This window comes from Tursiops truncatus, chromosome 17 (genome assembly GCF_011762595.2).
Source record: "Tursiops truncatus isolate mTurTru1 chromosome 17, mTurTru1.mat.Y, whole genome shotgun sequence".
Lineage (NCBI taxonomy): Eukaryota > Metazoa > Chordata > Mammalia > Artiodactyla > Delphinidae > Tursiops > Tursiops truncatus.
The window spans coordinates 76,098,713-76,116,653 of NC_047050.1; the positions used below are offsets into that span (position 1 = coordinate 76,098,713).

The 17,941-nt window shown below is 48.4% G+C and overlaps 1 protein-coding gene across 1 annotated transcript in view; it reads right to left on the bottom strand.

Annotated features, from left to right (window-relative positions):
• Positions 1-8,941, bottom strand: part of LOC117308654 (maestro heat-like repeat family member 5) — a 30,435-nt gene extending 21,494 nt beyond the window's left edge. The window contains 6 exon segments of the mRNA XM_073794255.1: positions 1,075-1,154; positions 1,928-2,050; positions 2,672-2,778; positions 2,781-2,814; positions 7,114-7,166; positions 8,629-8,941. Of these exon segments, the coding sequence (XP_073650356.1) occupies positions 1,075-1,154; positions 1,928-2,050; positions 2,672-2,778; positions 2,781-2,814; positions 7,114-7,166; positions 8,629-8,941 (710 nt within the window).
• Positions 8,942-17,941: the final 9,000 nt, after the last annotated feature.

Here is a 17,941-nt window from a genome sequence, read left to right on the forward strand (position 1 = left end):
TCAATAAAAATGGGTAAACCAGATATTAAAAGGTTAAATAAGAAAACAAGGGACTAAGGGCATTAAAATAGGTTAGGAGTACAAACATAGCAACTAGAACAAAAATACAACCCTTCCTAAATTAAAAAGACTACTAAAGCTCAAAGAATACACATCTCATAGAAAAAAAAAAACAGCAAATAAAACACGTGCAATTACAAAATATGATGACAGAGTTGAGATTCAGCATAGCCGTCATATCAATAAATGTGAATGGACTTAACTCACCTATTAAAATAAAAAGAGTTTCAATTTGGATTACAGATCAAGACCAAACTTTATGCTATATATAGGATGATACCTAAAGCAAATGGATTCTGAAAGGTTAAAATAAAAGCATGGGCAAATCCATACTGGGCAAATGGGAAAAAATAGGAGAGCAGAGGCAGTGATGCTGCTAAGAAAATTCAAGCCCTCAAAGCATTAACTGTGACAAGGCAGGGCACTTTTTAACGCTGAAAGTCACAATTCATAAAGAAGATATAACACTTATGAATATGGGCACCAAATAACATTATGAACCTTATGAAGTAAAAATCTTATGAAGTAAAAACTACAGGAGATGGAAGGATACATAGATAGAAACACATTAACAATAGGAGACTTTAACACACCATTCTCAGGACAAGGCAGATCAAATGGACACAAATTAAGCGAGGAGGTAGAAGACCTAAACACCACAATCAGTAAAGTAAACCTTACAGGTACATAGCAAGTCCTACACCTGATAACAGGAAAAAACACCTTTTCAAGTGCCCATAGAATCTGGGGTCTCACCATGAATGACTGCTCTGACCTTGAGTGTCTGGGTGGGTCCGCTCACTCTGGGGAGTGGCTGTGCCCCAGTGGCTCTGGCCTCCATAAGCTGCCCACCTCCCACCTCCTGTGGCCTGCACTGGCTCAGGTCCCTAGCCCTGCCCAGTAGGGTGTTGCTGTCTGATCTCTCCCCGCTCACTGTCCTGCTGGTACCAAGCCTGAGCTGTGAGGCTGCTGTTTGATGCTGAGCAAGGTCCCGTGTGGGGTTGGGGAGCCTACCAGAGGCTGGAGGTGATGTGGATGGCCTGGTGGCGAGTCGACGCGCACAGCGTGTCCTGGGGCTCCTTCTCCATCAGAAGCTGGAAATCCCAGGTGAAGGCTGAGTCACTCACACCTGGGCCTATGTCACTTCCGCCACCAAGTCTCAACCCTGCCTAAAGACCTTGGTGCCCCGCACCCCTGTAACCCCCAGGATTATGCTGTAGACCCTCACCTACCCAGGTGGGTCTCTGTGGCCTGGCCCCCACTTAGACAACTACAGCATAGACTTTAGAATAGACAAGTCACGTCTGAATCCTGGCTACCCCCATACGAGTTGCATGACCTTGGGCAAGTCTCCAAACTGCTCTGAGCTTCTTTTATTCACAGAAAACATGATGTTCTTGCCCTTGTGTTACACATGAGGCAAAGCATGAGAAGCAGAGTGTCTGAGTCCCAGCAGGGTCTCAGTAAATGAGAACCGTTATTATTTTTATTATCACTATATAATCGTCCATCACTTGTGTGTTTCCTCCACTACCCCAGGGGTTCTGTGAGGCCAGAATCTCTAGTAACTAGTGGTGTGAGCTAGGTCAGTATTAGCAGAATGGACGGCGCTGGCCTTTCTGGGTCTCAGCCACATCAGCTGTGCAGCGGATGTAACTGGCCAGCTCAGGGTCCCTGTAGGAACCAAGTCATGTGGGGGCCATGGATGTGCTTCCAGGTGTGAAAGCCTGAGGGGCTTGTACACGCTCTAGAAATCCAATCAGCCCAACCTTTTCCAGTGGGTGCCTCTCATGAATGTTGCTGCTCTGAGGGAGGTGCCCCCTCTGTCCCGGGAAGCCCTTCCTCTGCCCCAGGACCTTGCACTCACCATCAGACACTCGAAGAGCTCAGAGACCTGGGAGAGCGCGTAGCTTTGGGCACCCTCGTTGTGGCTGACAGCCCCCACCAGCATGAGGATGGCCATGAGGAAGCTCTGCTTCAGGGTTTCGTCCTGGCAAGGGGTCAGGTGGTGGGGCAAGGGGGCGGGGTCAGGGAGTGGGAACACCAGAGGGGCAGGAGAGCCGCAGTCACATGTGGCAGCAGGGCCGCCGCTCAAGGGGGGCTCAGCAGAGGCCTCCAGCTCTGGGGCCACGTAGCTGGGTGTTTTTTTGACGCGGGAACCGGTGATTTTGTTTAGCAATGCGAATACGTCGATGAGGCTTAAGCATCAGGAGGTGCCTGTAGGAAGCTCAGTGTTCAGCTTCTCGTGATGTGTGGCCACCCCAGGCCCAAAGGCCTCAAGTGTGCGGTGGTCTCACAGGCTGCATAGCCCCTCAGAGTTACCAGGGTGGAAGCCCCTGGTGCGGGGTGTAGAGTCAGGGGACCGTCATCACAGGCTGTGACGGGCAGTCACCTGGACTTCCAATTCCCCCGAGTGAGAGCCCAGGGTTTTCTTTAAGTGGGGCGGTGGAGGGAGGGGGTCCTCATGGAAGCCCATGAAGCCTTAGGTGGGAACGATGGAGTAGGAGCCCAGGGTGGTGGGGGAGTGGGGAGGTGGGCTTCAAGGCCCTGGAAGGTCTGGAATTCTCAGACCCCGGTTCTGGTGGGCTCAGGGGGCCACGGGGGGTCACACCCAGAAGTTGTAGTGGAAGAAGAAAATCATCCGTGACAAGACCTTGTCCACCCATGGGAGGATGCGGGTCTTGGCCTTGTCCGCCCTCTGGCCACAGGCCAGGAGATGATGCTCGCCCACCTCCACCGCATGTCCTCCGAGTTCTGGACACAGAACAGCAGGCGGATTCTTAACCACTGTGCCGCCAGGGAAGTCCTCGTCCACATTTTTGCATGCATTCTCAAGTTCACTTCTCTATTTCTGCTCTGAATTTTATTATTTCATTTCTGCTGCTTGGTTTCAGTTTTTTAAAAAATTTAATTTAATTAATTATTTTTTTATACAGCACGTGCTTATTAGTTAGCTATTTTATACATATGTGTATATATGTCAATCCCAACCTCCCAATTCAGTTTAACTCACTCTTGGTTTCAGTTTAACTCGCTCTTCTTTCTCTAGTTTCCTCAGGTGGATCTTTGGGAGGGAATGAGTCTGCCTAGTACAGGTTGTTTCCAGTTTGAGGCTCTTATGAGTAAGGCTGCCGGGAACATGCCTGTATGTGTAATTTTGTGTACGAATGTTTCATGCCTCTGGGGTTAATACCTAAAAGTGGAACTGGTGAGTCATAACTGTATAAGACAATGTCGATTTTCCAAGGAGGTTTCACCATCCCACCAGCAGTGTGAGTTTCCCCGCCAGCATTTGGTCGAGTCTTTCTCTTTCCTTTGAGCTCTGTCCTGGGTGGGTAGTGGCAGCTCTCCGGGTTTTAATTGACATTTCACTGAGGATTCAAGATGTTGACTGTTGTTTCTTTGGCTTTTGGTCATTCATATGCCTTCCTTTGTGACATACCTATTTAAATCTTTGATTCACTTTTGCAATTGGTCTGTTTGTCTTTTTCTCCCTGATTTTGTAAGAGTTCTTCATTTATTCTGAATACAGCCCCTTGTCAGATATATGTCTTGTGAATATTTTCTCCATGTCTGTGGTTTCCCTTTTTTCACTTTCCTCACAGTATTGTCTGATGAGCAGAAGCTTTAATTTAGATGAAATCTAATTAATCTATTTCTTTTTTTCTTTTTATGATAAGTGCTTTCTGGGTCCTAAGAAATATTTACCTACCCCAAGGTTGGCGAGATTGTCTCCTGTGTTTTCCTCTAGAAGTGTTTTCGTTTTTTTATATTTAGGTCTTGGGTCCATCTCAAAATTAATATTCATGAAAGGTTAAAGACAGGCATTAAAGTTCTTTTTTCCTCCTAGATACGCAATTGTTGTAGAACCATTTGTTCAAAAGACTCCCCATTGAATTGCTTTGGTACCACTGTAAAAGAAATTAATCGACCATATGAGTGTGGTTTTATATTGGAGTTTCTATTCTGTTCCATCGATTTATTTGTTTAATCTCTGTCAGTTCTCACTGTCTTGTGGACTATAACTATATAGGAAATCTTGAAATCAGGTAGTGTAATTCTTCTAACTTTGCTCTTTTTCAAGATTGTTTTGGCTATTCTAGGTCCTTTGAAATATCCATATAAACTTTTAACTTATAGATTATGTTTAATTCTATAATAAAGTTAGTTGGGATTTTGATTGGCATTGCACTGAATCTATAAATCAACTTTGGGAGAACTGACATCTAAACATCATTGACTCCTGTTATCCATGATCATATAGCTCCATTTATTTAGGTTTTCTTTAATTTCTCTTTGCAATGTTGGTAAAGATCTTGAACATATTTTGTTAAATTTATCTGAGTCTCTTATGTTTTTCATGTGGCTGTGTCATTGTGTTTTTAAACCTTACTTTCCAATTGTTTGTTGTTAGTATATAGAAATTCAATTGACATTTGCATGTTGATTTTGTATCCTGAGATCTAGCTAAATTCAATTATTAGTAATTAATAGTTCTAGCATTAAAAAACAAACTTTTGTGAGATTTTCTGTGTATGCAATTATGTTGTCTGCAAAGAAAGCTGGCTTTACATTTTCCATTGCAATCTGTGTCTGAGTTCCCGTTCCTCTTACCTTACTGCGCTGGTTAGGACTTCAGTGCAAGGTTGACCAGAAGTGGAGAGGGTGGACATCTTTGCCTTATTCTGATCTTAGCGGGAAGGTGTTCATTTATTTGTGACTAGGTATGTTAGTTGTAGGGTTTTCATAGATGTCAGTTTCCTCCTATTCCTACTTTGTTGAGAGCCTTTCTCTTTGTGATGTTGTGATTTATAATAAAAATATATATTTGGTCTTCATCTCTATTTTCATCTGGCACAGAACTTCTAAAACCCTTTCCTAAGTGATTGGAGCAGTAAAGGTGTCTTTTGTTGTTCATAACAAGCCCGGTTCTGCTTTTGGAAAGCTCTTAGGTAACCACAGGATGGGGGCAAGTTGTCAGGGAAACCAGTCATGGTTAAAGGGTTGGAACTTTCATTCACTCCTCAACTTTCAGAGAGGGGAGAGGGGCTAGAGATTGACTTTAATCACAGTGGCCAGTGATTTCATTAATCGTGTCTATTAACAAAGCCTCCGTTAAAAGCCCCAAAGGACTGGGATCTGAGAAATTCCATGCTGCTGAACGTGTGTGGACTTTTTTGTATATTGCCGGATTTATTTTGCTAATATTTTGTTAAAGACTTTTGAGTCCATCTTCATGAAGGATATTGGTCTGTAGTTTTGTTGTAATGTCTTTGTCTGGCTTTGGTGTCAGAGTTGTGCTGGTCTTATGAAAACATTTTGGAAGTGTTTCTTCTTCCTCTATTTTCTGAGAGAATTTGGATAGAATTGGTATTACTTCTGCCTTAACTTGTGATAGAAAATTAACCAGCAAAGTATCTGGGCCTGGAGTTTTCTTTGTGGGAAGGTTTATAAAATATGACTCCAGTTTCTTTAATACAGGACTTCTCAGACTTTCTGTTTCTTCTCGCGTCAGTTTGGTAGTTTGTGTTTTCTAAGGAGTTAGTCTATTCAATCGAAATTGCCTAATTTATTGGAATCATATTTTATTACCATTCCATATTAAAGGATGTGCAGTGATATTCTTTCTTTGCTGTTACTGAATATTTTTTATTTTCTTAATCAGCCTATCAAGGAGCTTATCATTGTATCAATCTTTTTGAATAACCTGCTTTTGGTTTTATTCACTCTCTACTGCTTGTCCGTTTAAAAAATTTCTTTGATTTTTACTCTACTTTTTATTATTTTCTTCCCTCTACTTACTTTGGACTTAATTTGCACTTTCGGGGATAGTTTCTTAAAGTGGAGGTTTAGGAAATAGATTTTATACACTTTTTTCTTTTCTAATATAGGCATTAAAAATATAAATTTCTTCTAAGCATTGTTTTTTGTTGAACCCCACAGATTTTCAAAATTTCATATTGTGTTTTACTTATCATTCAGTTCAAAGTATTTTCTAATTTCCTTTGTGATTTCTTCTTTGACCTATGGAGTATTTAAAAGAGTGTTGTCTAACTTCCAAATATTTGGAATTTTTCCAGATGTATGTTTGCTATCGTTCTGTAATTGATGTTCTGGGCAGAGAATGTACTCTGTTTGATTTCAGTCCTTTTAAATTTATTGGAACTTGATATATGGCCCAGCAAATGATCTATCTTGGTGAATGTTCTATTTACATTTGAAAGGAACGTCAATTAGATCAATTTGGTTAATTACGTTGTTCAAGTCTTCTGTGTCCTTGTGATTTTCTGTCTCATTTTTCTATTAATTACTTGTATTGCTGCTGCTGCTGGTGTGATTTCCACTAAATGCCATTTAATTACTACTATTCTGCTGCTACTATATGATAATAATAACTAATGTAGGGAGTGAGGGCTTCCTGTCTGTCAGGCACAGTGCCAAACACTACTTGGATTATTTCCTGCCATCTCACAACGAACATTTGAGGTTGGTACTTTTACCCCCATTTGACAGACGAGGAAACTAAGGTACGGAGAGGCAAAGTAGGTCATCCGACACGCAGCTGTGATTGGTTGAATCTGGACTTAAACCCAGGTCTGCCAGGGCGCCATGTCCCTTTTCCCGACCACACAAAGCCTTCACGTGGTGTGTGGCCGGAGATGGACCAGCACGACACCATCCTCGGCTGTGGCAACTTCAGTCCACGCCGACCTCTTCTTTCCTCCCTTGGTCTCAGATCTGGCCTCTGCATCCTCTCTGGGCCCCTCAGTCACAGATCCAGCCCCCAGGGTGGGTGGGAAGGACACTTACCCTGTGCCAGGTGCCTAGAGACCAAGGTTCAAATCCCAACTCCACAGAGACCAGTCCCATGACTGTGGTCAAGTCCCCTCCCCTCCAAACCTGTTACTCATCTGTGACAGCCTCGCCCTGCCTCCCCCTCTGTCCCCTCCCTCCCCTCCCTTCCTGATCTCCTCCCTCCTCCCAGGGCTGAACGGGTGCCTCCCATCCCCCATCATCCCGGCAGAAGGGCTTGTGGCAGAGCTCCCTCCCTACTTGGGCCAGCTGCTCTTCCCAGCAAGCCTTCTCTCTCTCCTTGAAGATCTCCTCTGTGGGGCGGAGGACGGGTCCCTGGAGGCCAGACCTGATGTCCATGGCCAGGACCGGGTCTTGGGCTCCATCTCCCCCATCCCTTGGAGACGACTGATGTCCTGCCTCTGCCTATTCTGGCTCCATTGGGGAGGTGAGCTCAGAGGATGGCGAGCCAGAATTGGGCTCAGGGTCCAGAAAGCTGGTCTGGAGTTGTGGCCCTGCCACACTTGCTGTGTGACCTCAGGTAGGTCACGTTCCCTCTCTGGACCTCAGGCTCACCAATGGTAAATGGAGGGTTCCCTCTGGGCATGGTTGCTTGGGATGTACTTGGGTCCCCTCAAGGGTGGGGAAACAAGGCTCAGAGAGGGGCACACTGGGAGGCTGCAAGCTTTTACGGAACTTTGGAAACCCAACCTCAGGGGGAGCGGCTGCTTCAGGGATGGCCCTGGAGGTTTCGGAGGTCACCCAAGGCAAAGAGGGACCTCCACCCAGCCTGCCAGCCCCAGGCACGGGGTGCAAAGCCGAGCTAAGAGTCCACACTCCCAAGCACGGCCTCTGAGGCCTCCCCGCCAGGCTTCCTTGTAGAGAGCAGGGCCTGCCACGCCCCTTTCCTCCCCCTGACCTCAGCCCCTCGCCGAGGCTGCTGACCAGCTCCTCCCCAAGGCCCTGAGGTGTACTCACACCATTCCCTCCTCAAACTCCTACTCATCCCTCAAGGCATGGCTCAGACTTGGCTGCCTGCTCCGGGAAGCCCTCCCTTGTGGCCACCAGGGCCGCCCGGTACCTCCCCCGCTGGGCAGAAGGGAGCTCAGCTCATGCTTGTGAACGGATGAATGAGCGAGGGATGAGAGCTGGCGCGTGCCTGCCTGGGAGGCTGTGAGCTCCTGAGGGCAGAGCCGGGCACGTGACAGGCGCTCAGTGTTTGCTGTCCTACATTAGCTGAGCCTCATGCTGGCAAGACCCTTCCCTGTAAGTCCTCTCTGGGGGTTCTCAGAGACCCCCACTATCCAGGCGGTCCTTCCAGTGGCTCAGAGGCAGCGGCTGCTGAGGAAACACAGAGACCTGGACCCCACAGGCCCAGGACGTGAGGCTGGGTGACCTAGGCCCGTCGCACAGCCTCTGTGAGCTTGGCCTCCCCGCCTGCCAGTGATCCGGGGAGAGGACCACGTGGCAGGGCAGGCCTGCCTCCTGGGCTTCCTCGCTCCGTCCCGATTCTGTCCAGGCCTGTTGTCGAAATGCTGACAGCGGGAGCACGGGCTAGTGGGGATGGGCAGCTCGGCTAGCCGCTGGTGCCCTACCCTGGGAGTCCCGAAGTGGCCCAGGCTGGCCGAGGGGAGATGGGCTGCGGGAGTGCTCGGGCCATAGCCCATGGCCCTCTGGCACGGGGATGCTTCACTGTTGCACAGCCTGTGTGTGTCCCGCGGATCAGCAGCCCTGCACGCCCCCTCCTGCTCTCTCCTCATGACCTCCCCCTCCCACTGCTGGCCTGGGGACAGAGGGTGGCCCAGCCCAGGCCCTGAGCACGGGACATACCGTTAGAGGTCAGGACGCCCATCACGTAGAGGAGGCTGCGGTGCGGGAGGACGCCCGACAGGACCTCGGTCTCCAGGTGCTGGGCCACCAGCCGCCAGCAGTGCCTGCAGGTGGCCACCAGCACGTTGCTGGCCGCGTCCCGGTAGCCCTCCTCCAGCTCCCGGGTGGCAGAAAGGAAGAGTGGTCTGGTTTGGTGGGCAGGACGGCTACCATCCACCCGGTTTTTTGATAGAAAACTGAGACCGAGGAAGGCCGACATGCATAGCTGGCAGGTGAAGATCGGGTCCAATCTCAGGCTCAGAGCTGCACGTGCCTGTCAGCATCCCCGGCCCGCTGACTGGTCCAAGACCCGTCATCATTCTTCTTGCTTCTGAGCCTTTGCTCGTGCTGTACCTCCTGCCTGCCTTACGGTTCCCACTTGCCCTGTCTATGCAAACCCTAGCCCTGCATTTGGTGGCATCTGAAAGTGAGGGGGTCTCTGGTCTCTCCCCACGTGATGCTGGTCCCTGTGATGCTGTTTGATCATCCCATGAAATTGTTATATCATTTATAAATTTTTTAAAATTTATTTATTTGTTTTATTTATTTATTTTTGCCTGCGTTGGGTGTTTGTTGCTGCGCGTGGGCTTTCTCTAGTTGAGGTGAGCGGGGGCTACTCTTCGTTGTGGTGCGCGGGCTTCTCATTGCGGTGACTTCTCTTGTTGTGGAGCACGGGCTCTAGGGTATGCGGGCTTCAGTAGTTGTGCCACGTGGGCGCAGTAGTTGTGGCTCGCGGGCTCTAGAGCGCAGGCTCAGTACTTGTGGAGCAAGGGCTCAGTTGCTCCACGGCAATATCTTCCCGGACCAGGGCTCAAACCTGTGTCCCCTGCATTGGCAGGTGGATTCTTTTTTTTTTGCGGTACGCGGGCTTCTCACTGTTGTGGCCTCTCCCGTTGCGGAGCACAGGCGCTGGACGCGCAGGCTCAGCGGCCATGGCTCACGGGCTTAGTTGCTCCGCGGCATGTGGGATCTTCCCGGACCAGGGCTTGAACCCGTGTCTCCTGCATGGCAGGCGGATTCTTAACCACTGAGCCACCAGGGAAGCCCCTCCATTCATTCTTTTATTCACTCATTCATTAAAAAGCCAGACAGAGCTTTCCCCCAATCATCTACCCAACCATCCATCCCCTGTGACTTTAGGCAAATCATTTCCCTTCCCTAAGCCTCAGTTTCCTCATCTCTGGGGATCATAATAATCTCATCGAGAGACTGTTCAGAGGATGGTGCACACGTGTCCGTCCACTTTCCTCCCTTACCCCTTGGCTCATTGGACACATGAGATTGACTTGCCCCAAATCATGGCGCTGCTGTCTGGAGGAACCAAGGTTTGATCCCCCTTTGGGGTCCAGGCCTTCCCTCTGCTCCCCACGCCTGCCCTGAGTGGCCCGAGCAGTTCCCACATCCAGGTTGTCTACAAAGTAGTCATGATGGTTTCCAGAACCAGATTGGGGTCCCCGTGAGCCACGTTCTTGATTTTTCGATGACGTACTTCAGGTGGAGGGGGTCTGAACTATTCAGGTCCCGGAGCGTCTTGAAGCAGATGGTTAAAGCAGATGGCAAGAAAGTGTGAGGATCGGTGTGCTGTAGGAATGTCACATTGTGCTAACAGGGCTGGGTGGGCAGCGAAGGGGTAGGGCTGGGAATGGGAAACAGTGATCTGAAAGGGAGGGCTGGGAACTGAACACACTGGGAAATCCTGGGCCTCCTGACTGTTCTGTCAGTCCTTCCGGGGTTCAAGGTAAGATGAGAAGCAAGAAAGCAAGCAGGGAATGCATCCTTGTTCACCCATGCGTATTTCCATCCATTCACTGATTCATCCTCCTTTTCATGCATCCATTTACCCATTCATCTATCACCCACCTATCCATCAATCCATCCATTAATAAACGTATCCATCTACCTACCCATCCACTCATAAATTCATCTATTCATCCATCTACCCACTCTTCATCCATTTAAAAATTCATCTACCCATCCATCCATTTATCCATCCATCCACCCATCCCTCTGTCCCTCCATCTATTCATTCCTTCATCCTTTCATCCTCCATCCAGTCACCCAACATTCAATGATGTTCATTCACTGTGTGGTCATAGGGCTGTGTGTGCGGCTTAAAGGGGAGTCAAGGCCCAGCTCTGTTCTGAAGGAGCCTCCAGTCCAAGGGAGCCCTACCCAGTATTGGTGGACTTTAGGGAGTTATTACTGGGGAGTTGTATAAAAGGCCCTGGGCACACAGAGGGGAAGGGGTGATAAATCCTGACTAAGGTGGAGAGTCGGGACTGTCTTCTCAGAGGAGGAGGCACTTTAAGTTGGCCTAGAAGGATGAGGGCAAGTCATCCTTTGAATGAGGGGAAAAGCATTCCAGTGAGAGGGCCAGGGGTAAGCTGAGGTTCTAAGGTGTGAAAGGTGCTGAAGGAGAGTGGAGGGTGGTAGATGAGAGAAGGCATTTTGGATGGTGCCTCAGGAGACATGAAAAGGCCGAGGAGGATGGGCAGGAGGCTCTGCTGAAAGCTGCACTATGTCCACACCTCTTGACACCCCAAGGTCCCAGAGAGTGGACTTCCTCTGGCCCTCGTCCCCAGGACTTCTTTGGGTGGAGGGACTGAGGGGGTCTGCTGGAACCTGACTGCCCTGCCTGAGCCCCGGGGCCAGTGGTCACCTGCGCTGTAGGCTTCCTCCATGAATGTCTTGTGTTCCTTGGGCACCAGGGCGGCCTGGCTGCTCTGTGACTTGCAGAGCAGGATGGTGGTGGGGGGCATCCATCTGTCCCTGGGGGCAGAATCCTGAGGCACATTTACGTAAGACTGGTTCTTCGTGGATTCAGAGATGTGGGAGGAGATTCTGAAATGGAAAAGGGGCTCCTGGGTGTGTGCGCCTGGGTGCCCTTGTGTGTGTTCATGGATGCAGGTGCAGTAGATGCTGAGAGCCACCTTGGTCTGGATCAGGCTTGGCAGCAGTTTTCTATGCACCCACCCTTCTGTTTAATAGACTGACTGAATCCTGGGAGGAGGGCAGGGGTCTGGAGGCCCAAGGGACACGGTTGAGTGGGCCTGGGGGGGCCTTGTTTCCCAGCAAGTGTTGGTGGGACAGACATGGCTGGCAGGAATTAGAGGACTCAGGATATGGCAACCCCTCTTAATACTAATATTAAGAGGGCCAAGCCCTCTTAATATTGAACTATGAAATGTGTGTCAGATAAAGTCACTCAGAATCCTCCCATGGTTTCCCACTGCACTCAGAGAAAAACCCAAAGTCCTAAAAATGATGAAGATGACACTGGTGCTTCCATCCAAATGGAGTCACAAGGACAAAATTCACCCTCCTGCCTTACATAACTGGAAAACTGGAAAAAATATACAAAACCATGAATAACAGATATTAGGCAGAAAGCAGGGCAGGACAATGATTCCTGATGGATGGAAAACCAGCGAGGCTGGCTCCAAACTGCTGCAGCTTTTGCTGCCTGAAAAACTTCTAATTTGCAGTGCAGGGGGCGGAGCCCAAGAAAACCTAGTGGTCTACTTGAGTTGAGGAAATAGAGGTGGAAGTTTGGGGAGGCCAAAGTGGCCAGAGTTTGCAGGGAAGAATAATAGCAGAGAGCTGCCTAGGGAGGGACTGTGAGCTCTGGACATTTTCAGAGCACCCCCTGCCCCCCAAGTCTTTCTCTGCATGCTGATCAGTACACGTGTGAAAAGAAAGCACCCGAAGGAGCAGAGGAAACAATCCTTGGAGTTTACATAGTCTGAGAGTAGTTCCTGTTTTCATCAGCCAGAGTGGAAAACCTTGTAATTCATAGGGCATTGGTCAGAGTACTATGAATGGTATTATCTCAATAGTGGGGAAAAATTTCAGCCCTAGACAAGAATGCTTTGGCCTGCCCTTATAAAGCTTAAAGGAATGCCTCGAAAGGACCAAATTGTTTTTCAATAATTTAGTTATATGCCAGAACAAAGCTCAAGAATATTTATAAAGTACAGGAATATCCAGTACCCGAAAAGGTAAAATTCACAATGCCTAGCATTGAATGGAACATTACCAGGCATGCAGAAGCAGCAAGAAAATATGACCCATTATGAGGAGAAAAATCAGCAGATCAAAAACAACACATAAATGACACAAATGAGAGAATTAGTAGGCAAGGACTTGAAATATTATTATAATTATATTCCATATTTTCAACATGGTAGATTAAAACATAAGCACACTAAGGAAAGACATGGAAAATATAAAAAAGCTGAAAAACACAACGCTTAAGATTAAGAATACACAGAATGAGTTTAACAGCAGATTAGACACCATAGATGCAAAAATTAGTGAACTTGAAGACACAACAGAAACTATACAAAAATGTAACACTAATAGAAAAAAGATTGGAAAAAAAAAAAGAAGGAACAGAGCATCAGTGAGTTGTGGGACAACTACAAAGGGCCTATTTGAGTCCTCACAGGGGAAGAAAAGAGGACAGAGAAATATTTGAAGAAATAATATCTGAAGTTTTCAAGTTAATGAAAACCATAAACCCACAGATCCAGGAAACTCAATGAACCACAAGGAAAAGAAACATGAAGAAAACTACACTAAGTTACATTGAAATAAAGAGGAAATCTTAAAAGCAGCCAGAGGAAAAAAAGATACATTTTATACAAAGGTATAAAGAATGAGAGCCATAAGATTAAGAATTAGTTCTTGTCAGAAACAGCGCAAACCAAGTGACAGTGGAGCAATATTTTAAAATAGAAAAGAAAAATAGAACAAAGAAGAGATGGGACAAAGAGAAAACAAATTGCAAGTTGGTAAAATAGAAACCAACAATAGAAAGAGAGGTGGGAAATCCCCAAGCATTTGGAAACTAAATAACATATTTTAAAATAAGGCACAGGCCAAGAAGAAATCAAAAGAGAAAGTAAAAAGGATTTTGAACTGAAGGAAAATAAAAACACAACATATCAAAATGCATGGGGTGCAGCTAAAGCAGTGCTTAGAGGGAAATTTATAACATTCAAATTTATAGTACTAGAAAGGAATAAAGGTTTGAAATCAATGACCTAAGCTTCCATCTTAAAAACTAGGAATAGAAGGGCATATTAAAGCTAACACAAGAAAATAAAAAGTAGAACAGAAATTAATGAAGTAGAAAACAGGAAAACAATAGAGAAAATCAACGAAACCAAAAGCTGATTCTTTGAAATGATGAAAACATTTTCTTTTTCTGGTATGCAGGCCACACGTATTTTGATAAAGGCACAAAAGCAATTCTATTAAGAAAGGATAGTCTATACAACAAATGGTGTTGCAATAATTGGATATACACATGTAAAAAAAAAATCCCAATTTATACTTCACCACATACATAAATTAACTCAAAATGGATCATAGACCTTAAAGTAAAACCTACAATTCTAAAACTTCTAGAAGAAAATATAGGAGGAAAACTTTGTGACCTTGAGTTGGACAAAGATATGTTGTATATGACACCAAAAGCACTATCCATGAAATAAAAAATTGGTAAATAAATTCATCAAAATTAAGAATGTCTGCTTTTCAAAAGGCAGCTATAAAAAAATGAAATGACAAGCTTCAGACTTGGAGGAAGTATTTGCACGTCACATATCTGATAAAAGACTATATCTGATATATACAAATAACTCACAAAACAAAACAAAACAAAACAAAACACAAACAACCTAGAAAATACAGGCAAAAAATTCAAATAGACATTCCACTAAAGGAAAAAAGCAAATGGCAAATAAGCCCGTAAAACAGCTCAACATCATTCCCCATGAGGGAAACCAATTAAAACCACAGTGGGATATCAATACACATCTACTAGAATGGATAAAATAAGAAAAATCAGAAAATACCAAGTGCTGGTGAGGATGCAGAGTAACTGGGGTCTCCATCATTGCCAGTGAAAATCCAAAATGGTACGGCCAGTGTGGAAAGTAGTTTGGTACTTTCTTAGAAAGTGATACCTACATTTACCATCCAAATCAGCTATTCCACTCCTAGGCATTTACTCAAGTGAAATGACGACTTCACACAAAAATCTGTACACGAATGTTTAGAGTGGCTTTATAATAACCCCAAACAGAAAAAAATCCAAGTGTCCTTCGACTGGTGAATGCATAAACAAACTGTGTTACATTCACAGAAATACTACTTAGCAATAACAAGAAATGAATGTATGTAAATAAAAAAGAAATACTGTAAGTAAAAAAAAAACAAACAAGAACCAAAGAAATAAGAACAAAAAGGATCCCCTCCACCTCACTTCCTTCCGCTCTTTCTTGCTAACCCCGTCCACCCCAGGTACAGTGAGCTCCTGAGGTTCTGCAACCCACCAGGCACACTTCTGTCTCAGGACCTTTGCACTGGCTGTTCCTTTGGTCTGGGGAACGTCCTTCCTTCAGAGAGCTGCTCGGCTCAGTCTAACACCTCCTTCAAGACTTTGCTCGATTGTTTCTTTCTTGATGAACTTCTTTAAAATCTGACCCTCACCCTGCACTCTCTACCCCCTAAACTTGTCAATTTCTTTCCATATCCCTTTTCACCTTGTAACATCATATAACTCACTGTACTATGTCTGGTTTATTGGCTGTCTCCCCCACTGGACTGTAAACCAGGAGGCAGGGCTCTTCATGTCTTGTTTCCAGCTGTGTCCCCAATGCCTGGAATAGTGCCTGCTATGCTTAGCAGGGGCTCAGCAAATGTTTGTGGAACGCATGGTAGAGCGATGTGTCCAAAGCAGCCATCAGCCCTGCCTGGATCTTCTGGGGACAGCCCTGGGACAGCCCTCCCAGCTCGCTCGTTTCCTGGTGGTCTGTGCCCTGCAGCCTCCACACCAGGATTAGCTGCCTGAGCCCTCTCCAGCTGACCATGGGACTTTGCTCTCCCCTCTGCCCAGAGCATGTGTCCTTCCTCCTTGTCCCTCTGTGAGGCTGATGTGAAGTCAACCTTCAGCCTTCCTGACTCGGTAAGAGCATCCTAAGGTGTGTCTCCTGGCTCCCTGGCTGACTGATGGCCCTCCTTGGCTCTCCCTGAGCTCCTTGGAACCCTGGTGGCACCACTGACTAACCCCTGGTCCTTTGCCTTCCCAAGTTTCCCTGGGGATGTGCTGGCTGTCTCTGGGTCCCCAACGTGTCCCAGGGCAGGCCCTGAGTAAAGGTCGACTGAGCGAGTGAATGAGTGGATACTGCTGAGAGCGTGCTCCTGGGAGGGCCTTCCTTGAACAGCGGGACTGTCCTCCTCCCGTCCACCTGGAGCTGCTATCAGCAGCCCTGCCTCCTTCAGCTCCCTTCCCACGTGGTGTCCCTGCTTGGAGTGGGGGCCCCTTCCCCATCCCTTGGCCATGCCCAGCCTGAGGACCCTCCCCCCCCGCCATCTGCCTCTTTGGGGACCAGTGACCGTGTGGCCAGGCAGGGGACACTCCCGGGGTTGCCCGAGATGTTGCTTTCCTGCATGTCTGAGCTGGTGACACAGAGGACTCAGCCCTGACCAGGGGACTTGCTGGGATGAAAGCGTTTATAAAGTGCAGGGAACAGAGACTGGGTCGGGGGGGCACTTGGCTTGGGGGTGGCTGACGGGCTCTGTAGTCCCCGAGCCTGCACAATGCCCTGAGTGGCATCCTTCCTGCCGCCTCCACTCACTCAGCGAGTATTTAGCAAATGCTTACAGTGTGCCGGGCACCACTCCAGGACCTGGGGGTTCTTCAGGGGACAGAAACACCCAGAAACTCCTTCCCTCGTGGCACTTATGTCCCGGGGACAGTGAGAAGGACGAAGGTCAAGCCGGCCAGGGAGTGGGTAAGCTGTGGAGGTTATTTTAAGCAGGTCAGGGAGGCTTGGCTGGTAAAGTAGGCACCCAGAGTGGGTGCTGGATGACTGAATAATTCAGTGGTGAATGAATGAAGGCATTCTGGGAACAGGGCAGCTCGCCCCTGCCCGGGAAGGATGGGTGCGTCCCTTCCCATCACCTCTGCCCCGCCACCCACCTCACCAGCGCCTCCACCGCCACCAACGAGGATGGCCATGTGTTGGGGACTTGATCATGTCCACACTGTCCTCACACCAACCCTGCGAGGTGCTGAGACACAGAGAGGTTCAGTGACCCGTCCGAGGACACACAGCCTCTGCAGGACAGTGCACGTTCAGATCTGCCCAGCTCTAAAGCCTGCATCCCCGGGACGTGGCCACCGGGGCGCAGTACACGAGCCCTGCTGGAAGGCCCTTCTTCCTACGGCCTCTCAGAAAACCACTCACTCCCCTACCGCTCCTGGTGGGCTGAGCCATTCACACAGAGCCTGGTCTCCCTCTGCGCCCAGGAGGGGCCTCGGGCGGGTCAGTGATGGCCACAGCCACAAGCGAGACCCCTGTCTCACCACAAACACGCATCCCAGCCCCACGGCGACCAGGACTGGATGTATTTTTAAAGACAGAAAAGCAGTAGGAACGCAGTTAGCAAACAGCTGCAGGGGGAGCGTTTTCTCGCCATAGATGTGATGCAGGATGCGCTGGGGTGAGGGGGGAGACAGGCCTGACAACGCAGGCAGAAGCAACAGTGCAGAACAGAGGAGCTGCGTTCAGAGGCGGGTACGGGCTGCTGCCCTGGGGACAGCCACAGGGATGGGAACACAGGCGGGAATCCCGCCCTGGAATCCCCCACCCCCCACCCCGAGGGACGGCCTGGAGAGCCATGCCTGAGTCCCCACAGAGCGCACCCTGGGCTGGGGGCCGAGGAGGCCGGGGAGGGAGCCTTCAGGCCAGACTCCGACCTGCGACTGGACACGGGAGGTGGAACTGCCCTCGTGCCTGCCTGGGGCGCTGGGGACACGAGACCAAAGTCCCCAGAGGAGCCTTCCTTGGTGTACGTTCCTTGAGTCTGTTAGGTCATGGGCTGCTGTATCCTCTCGATGAAGTCGAGGTTCAGGGAAGCAGTGGACAGTCTGTCTGTCGTCTATCCATCCGTCCACTCGTTCTCATACCTCTGGTTCCCACAAGCAGTCAGCAGCCACAGGTGGCGCGATGGCAAAGGCTGTGTTGGGATTCGAGTACCCCTTTCCACATCACCCCCCAGCCTCCTCTCCACCAAGTCAAGGGGACCTCAGCTGCCGGGCCCCTCTCTCGGCTCAGGGCCTGGGGGTCAGCTCCCTGTTGCCCTGCAGGGGGTGCTCTCCTGGAAGACCACATGGGGGTCCCCTCCTGGGCTCCCACGTGCCCCTGCC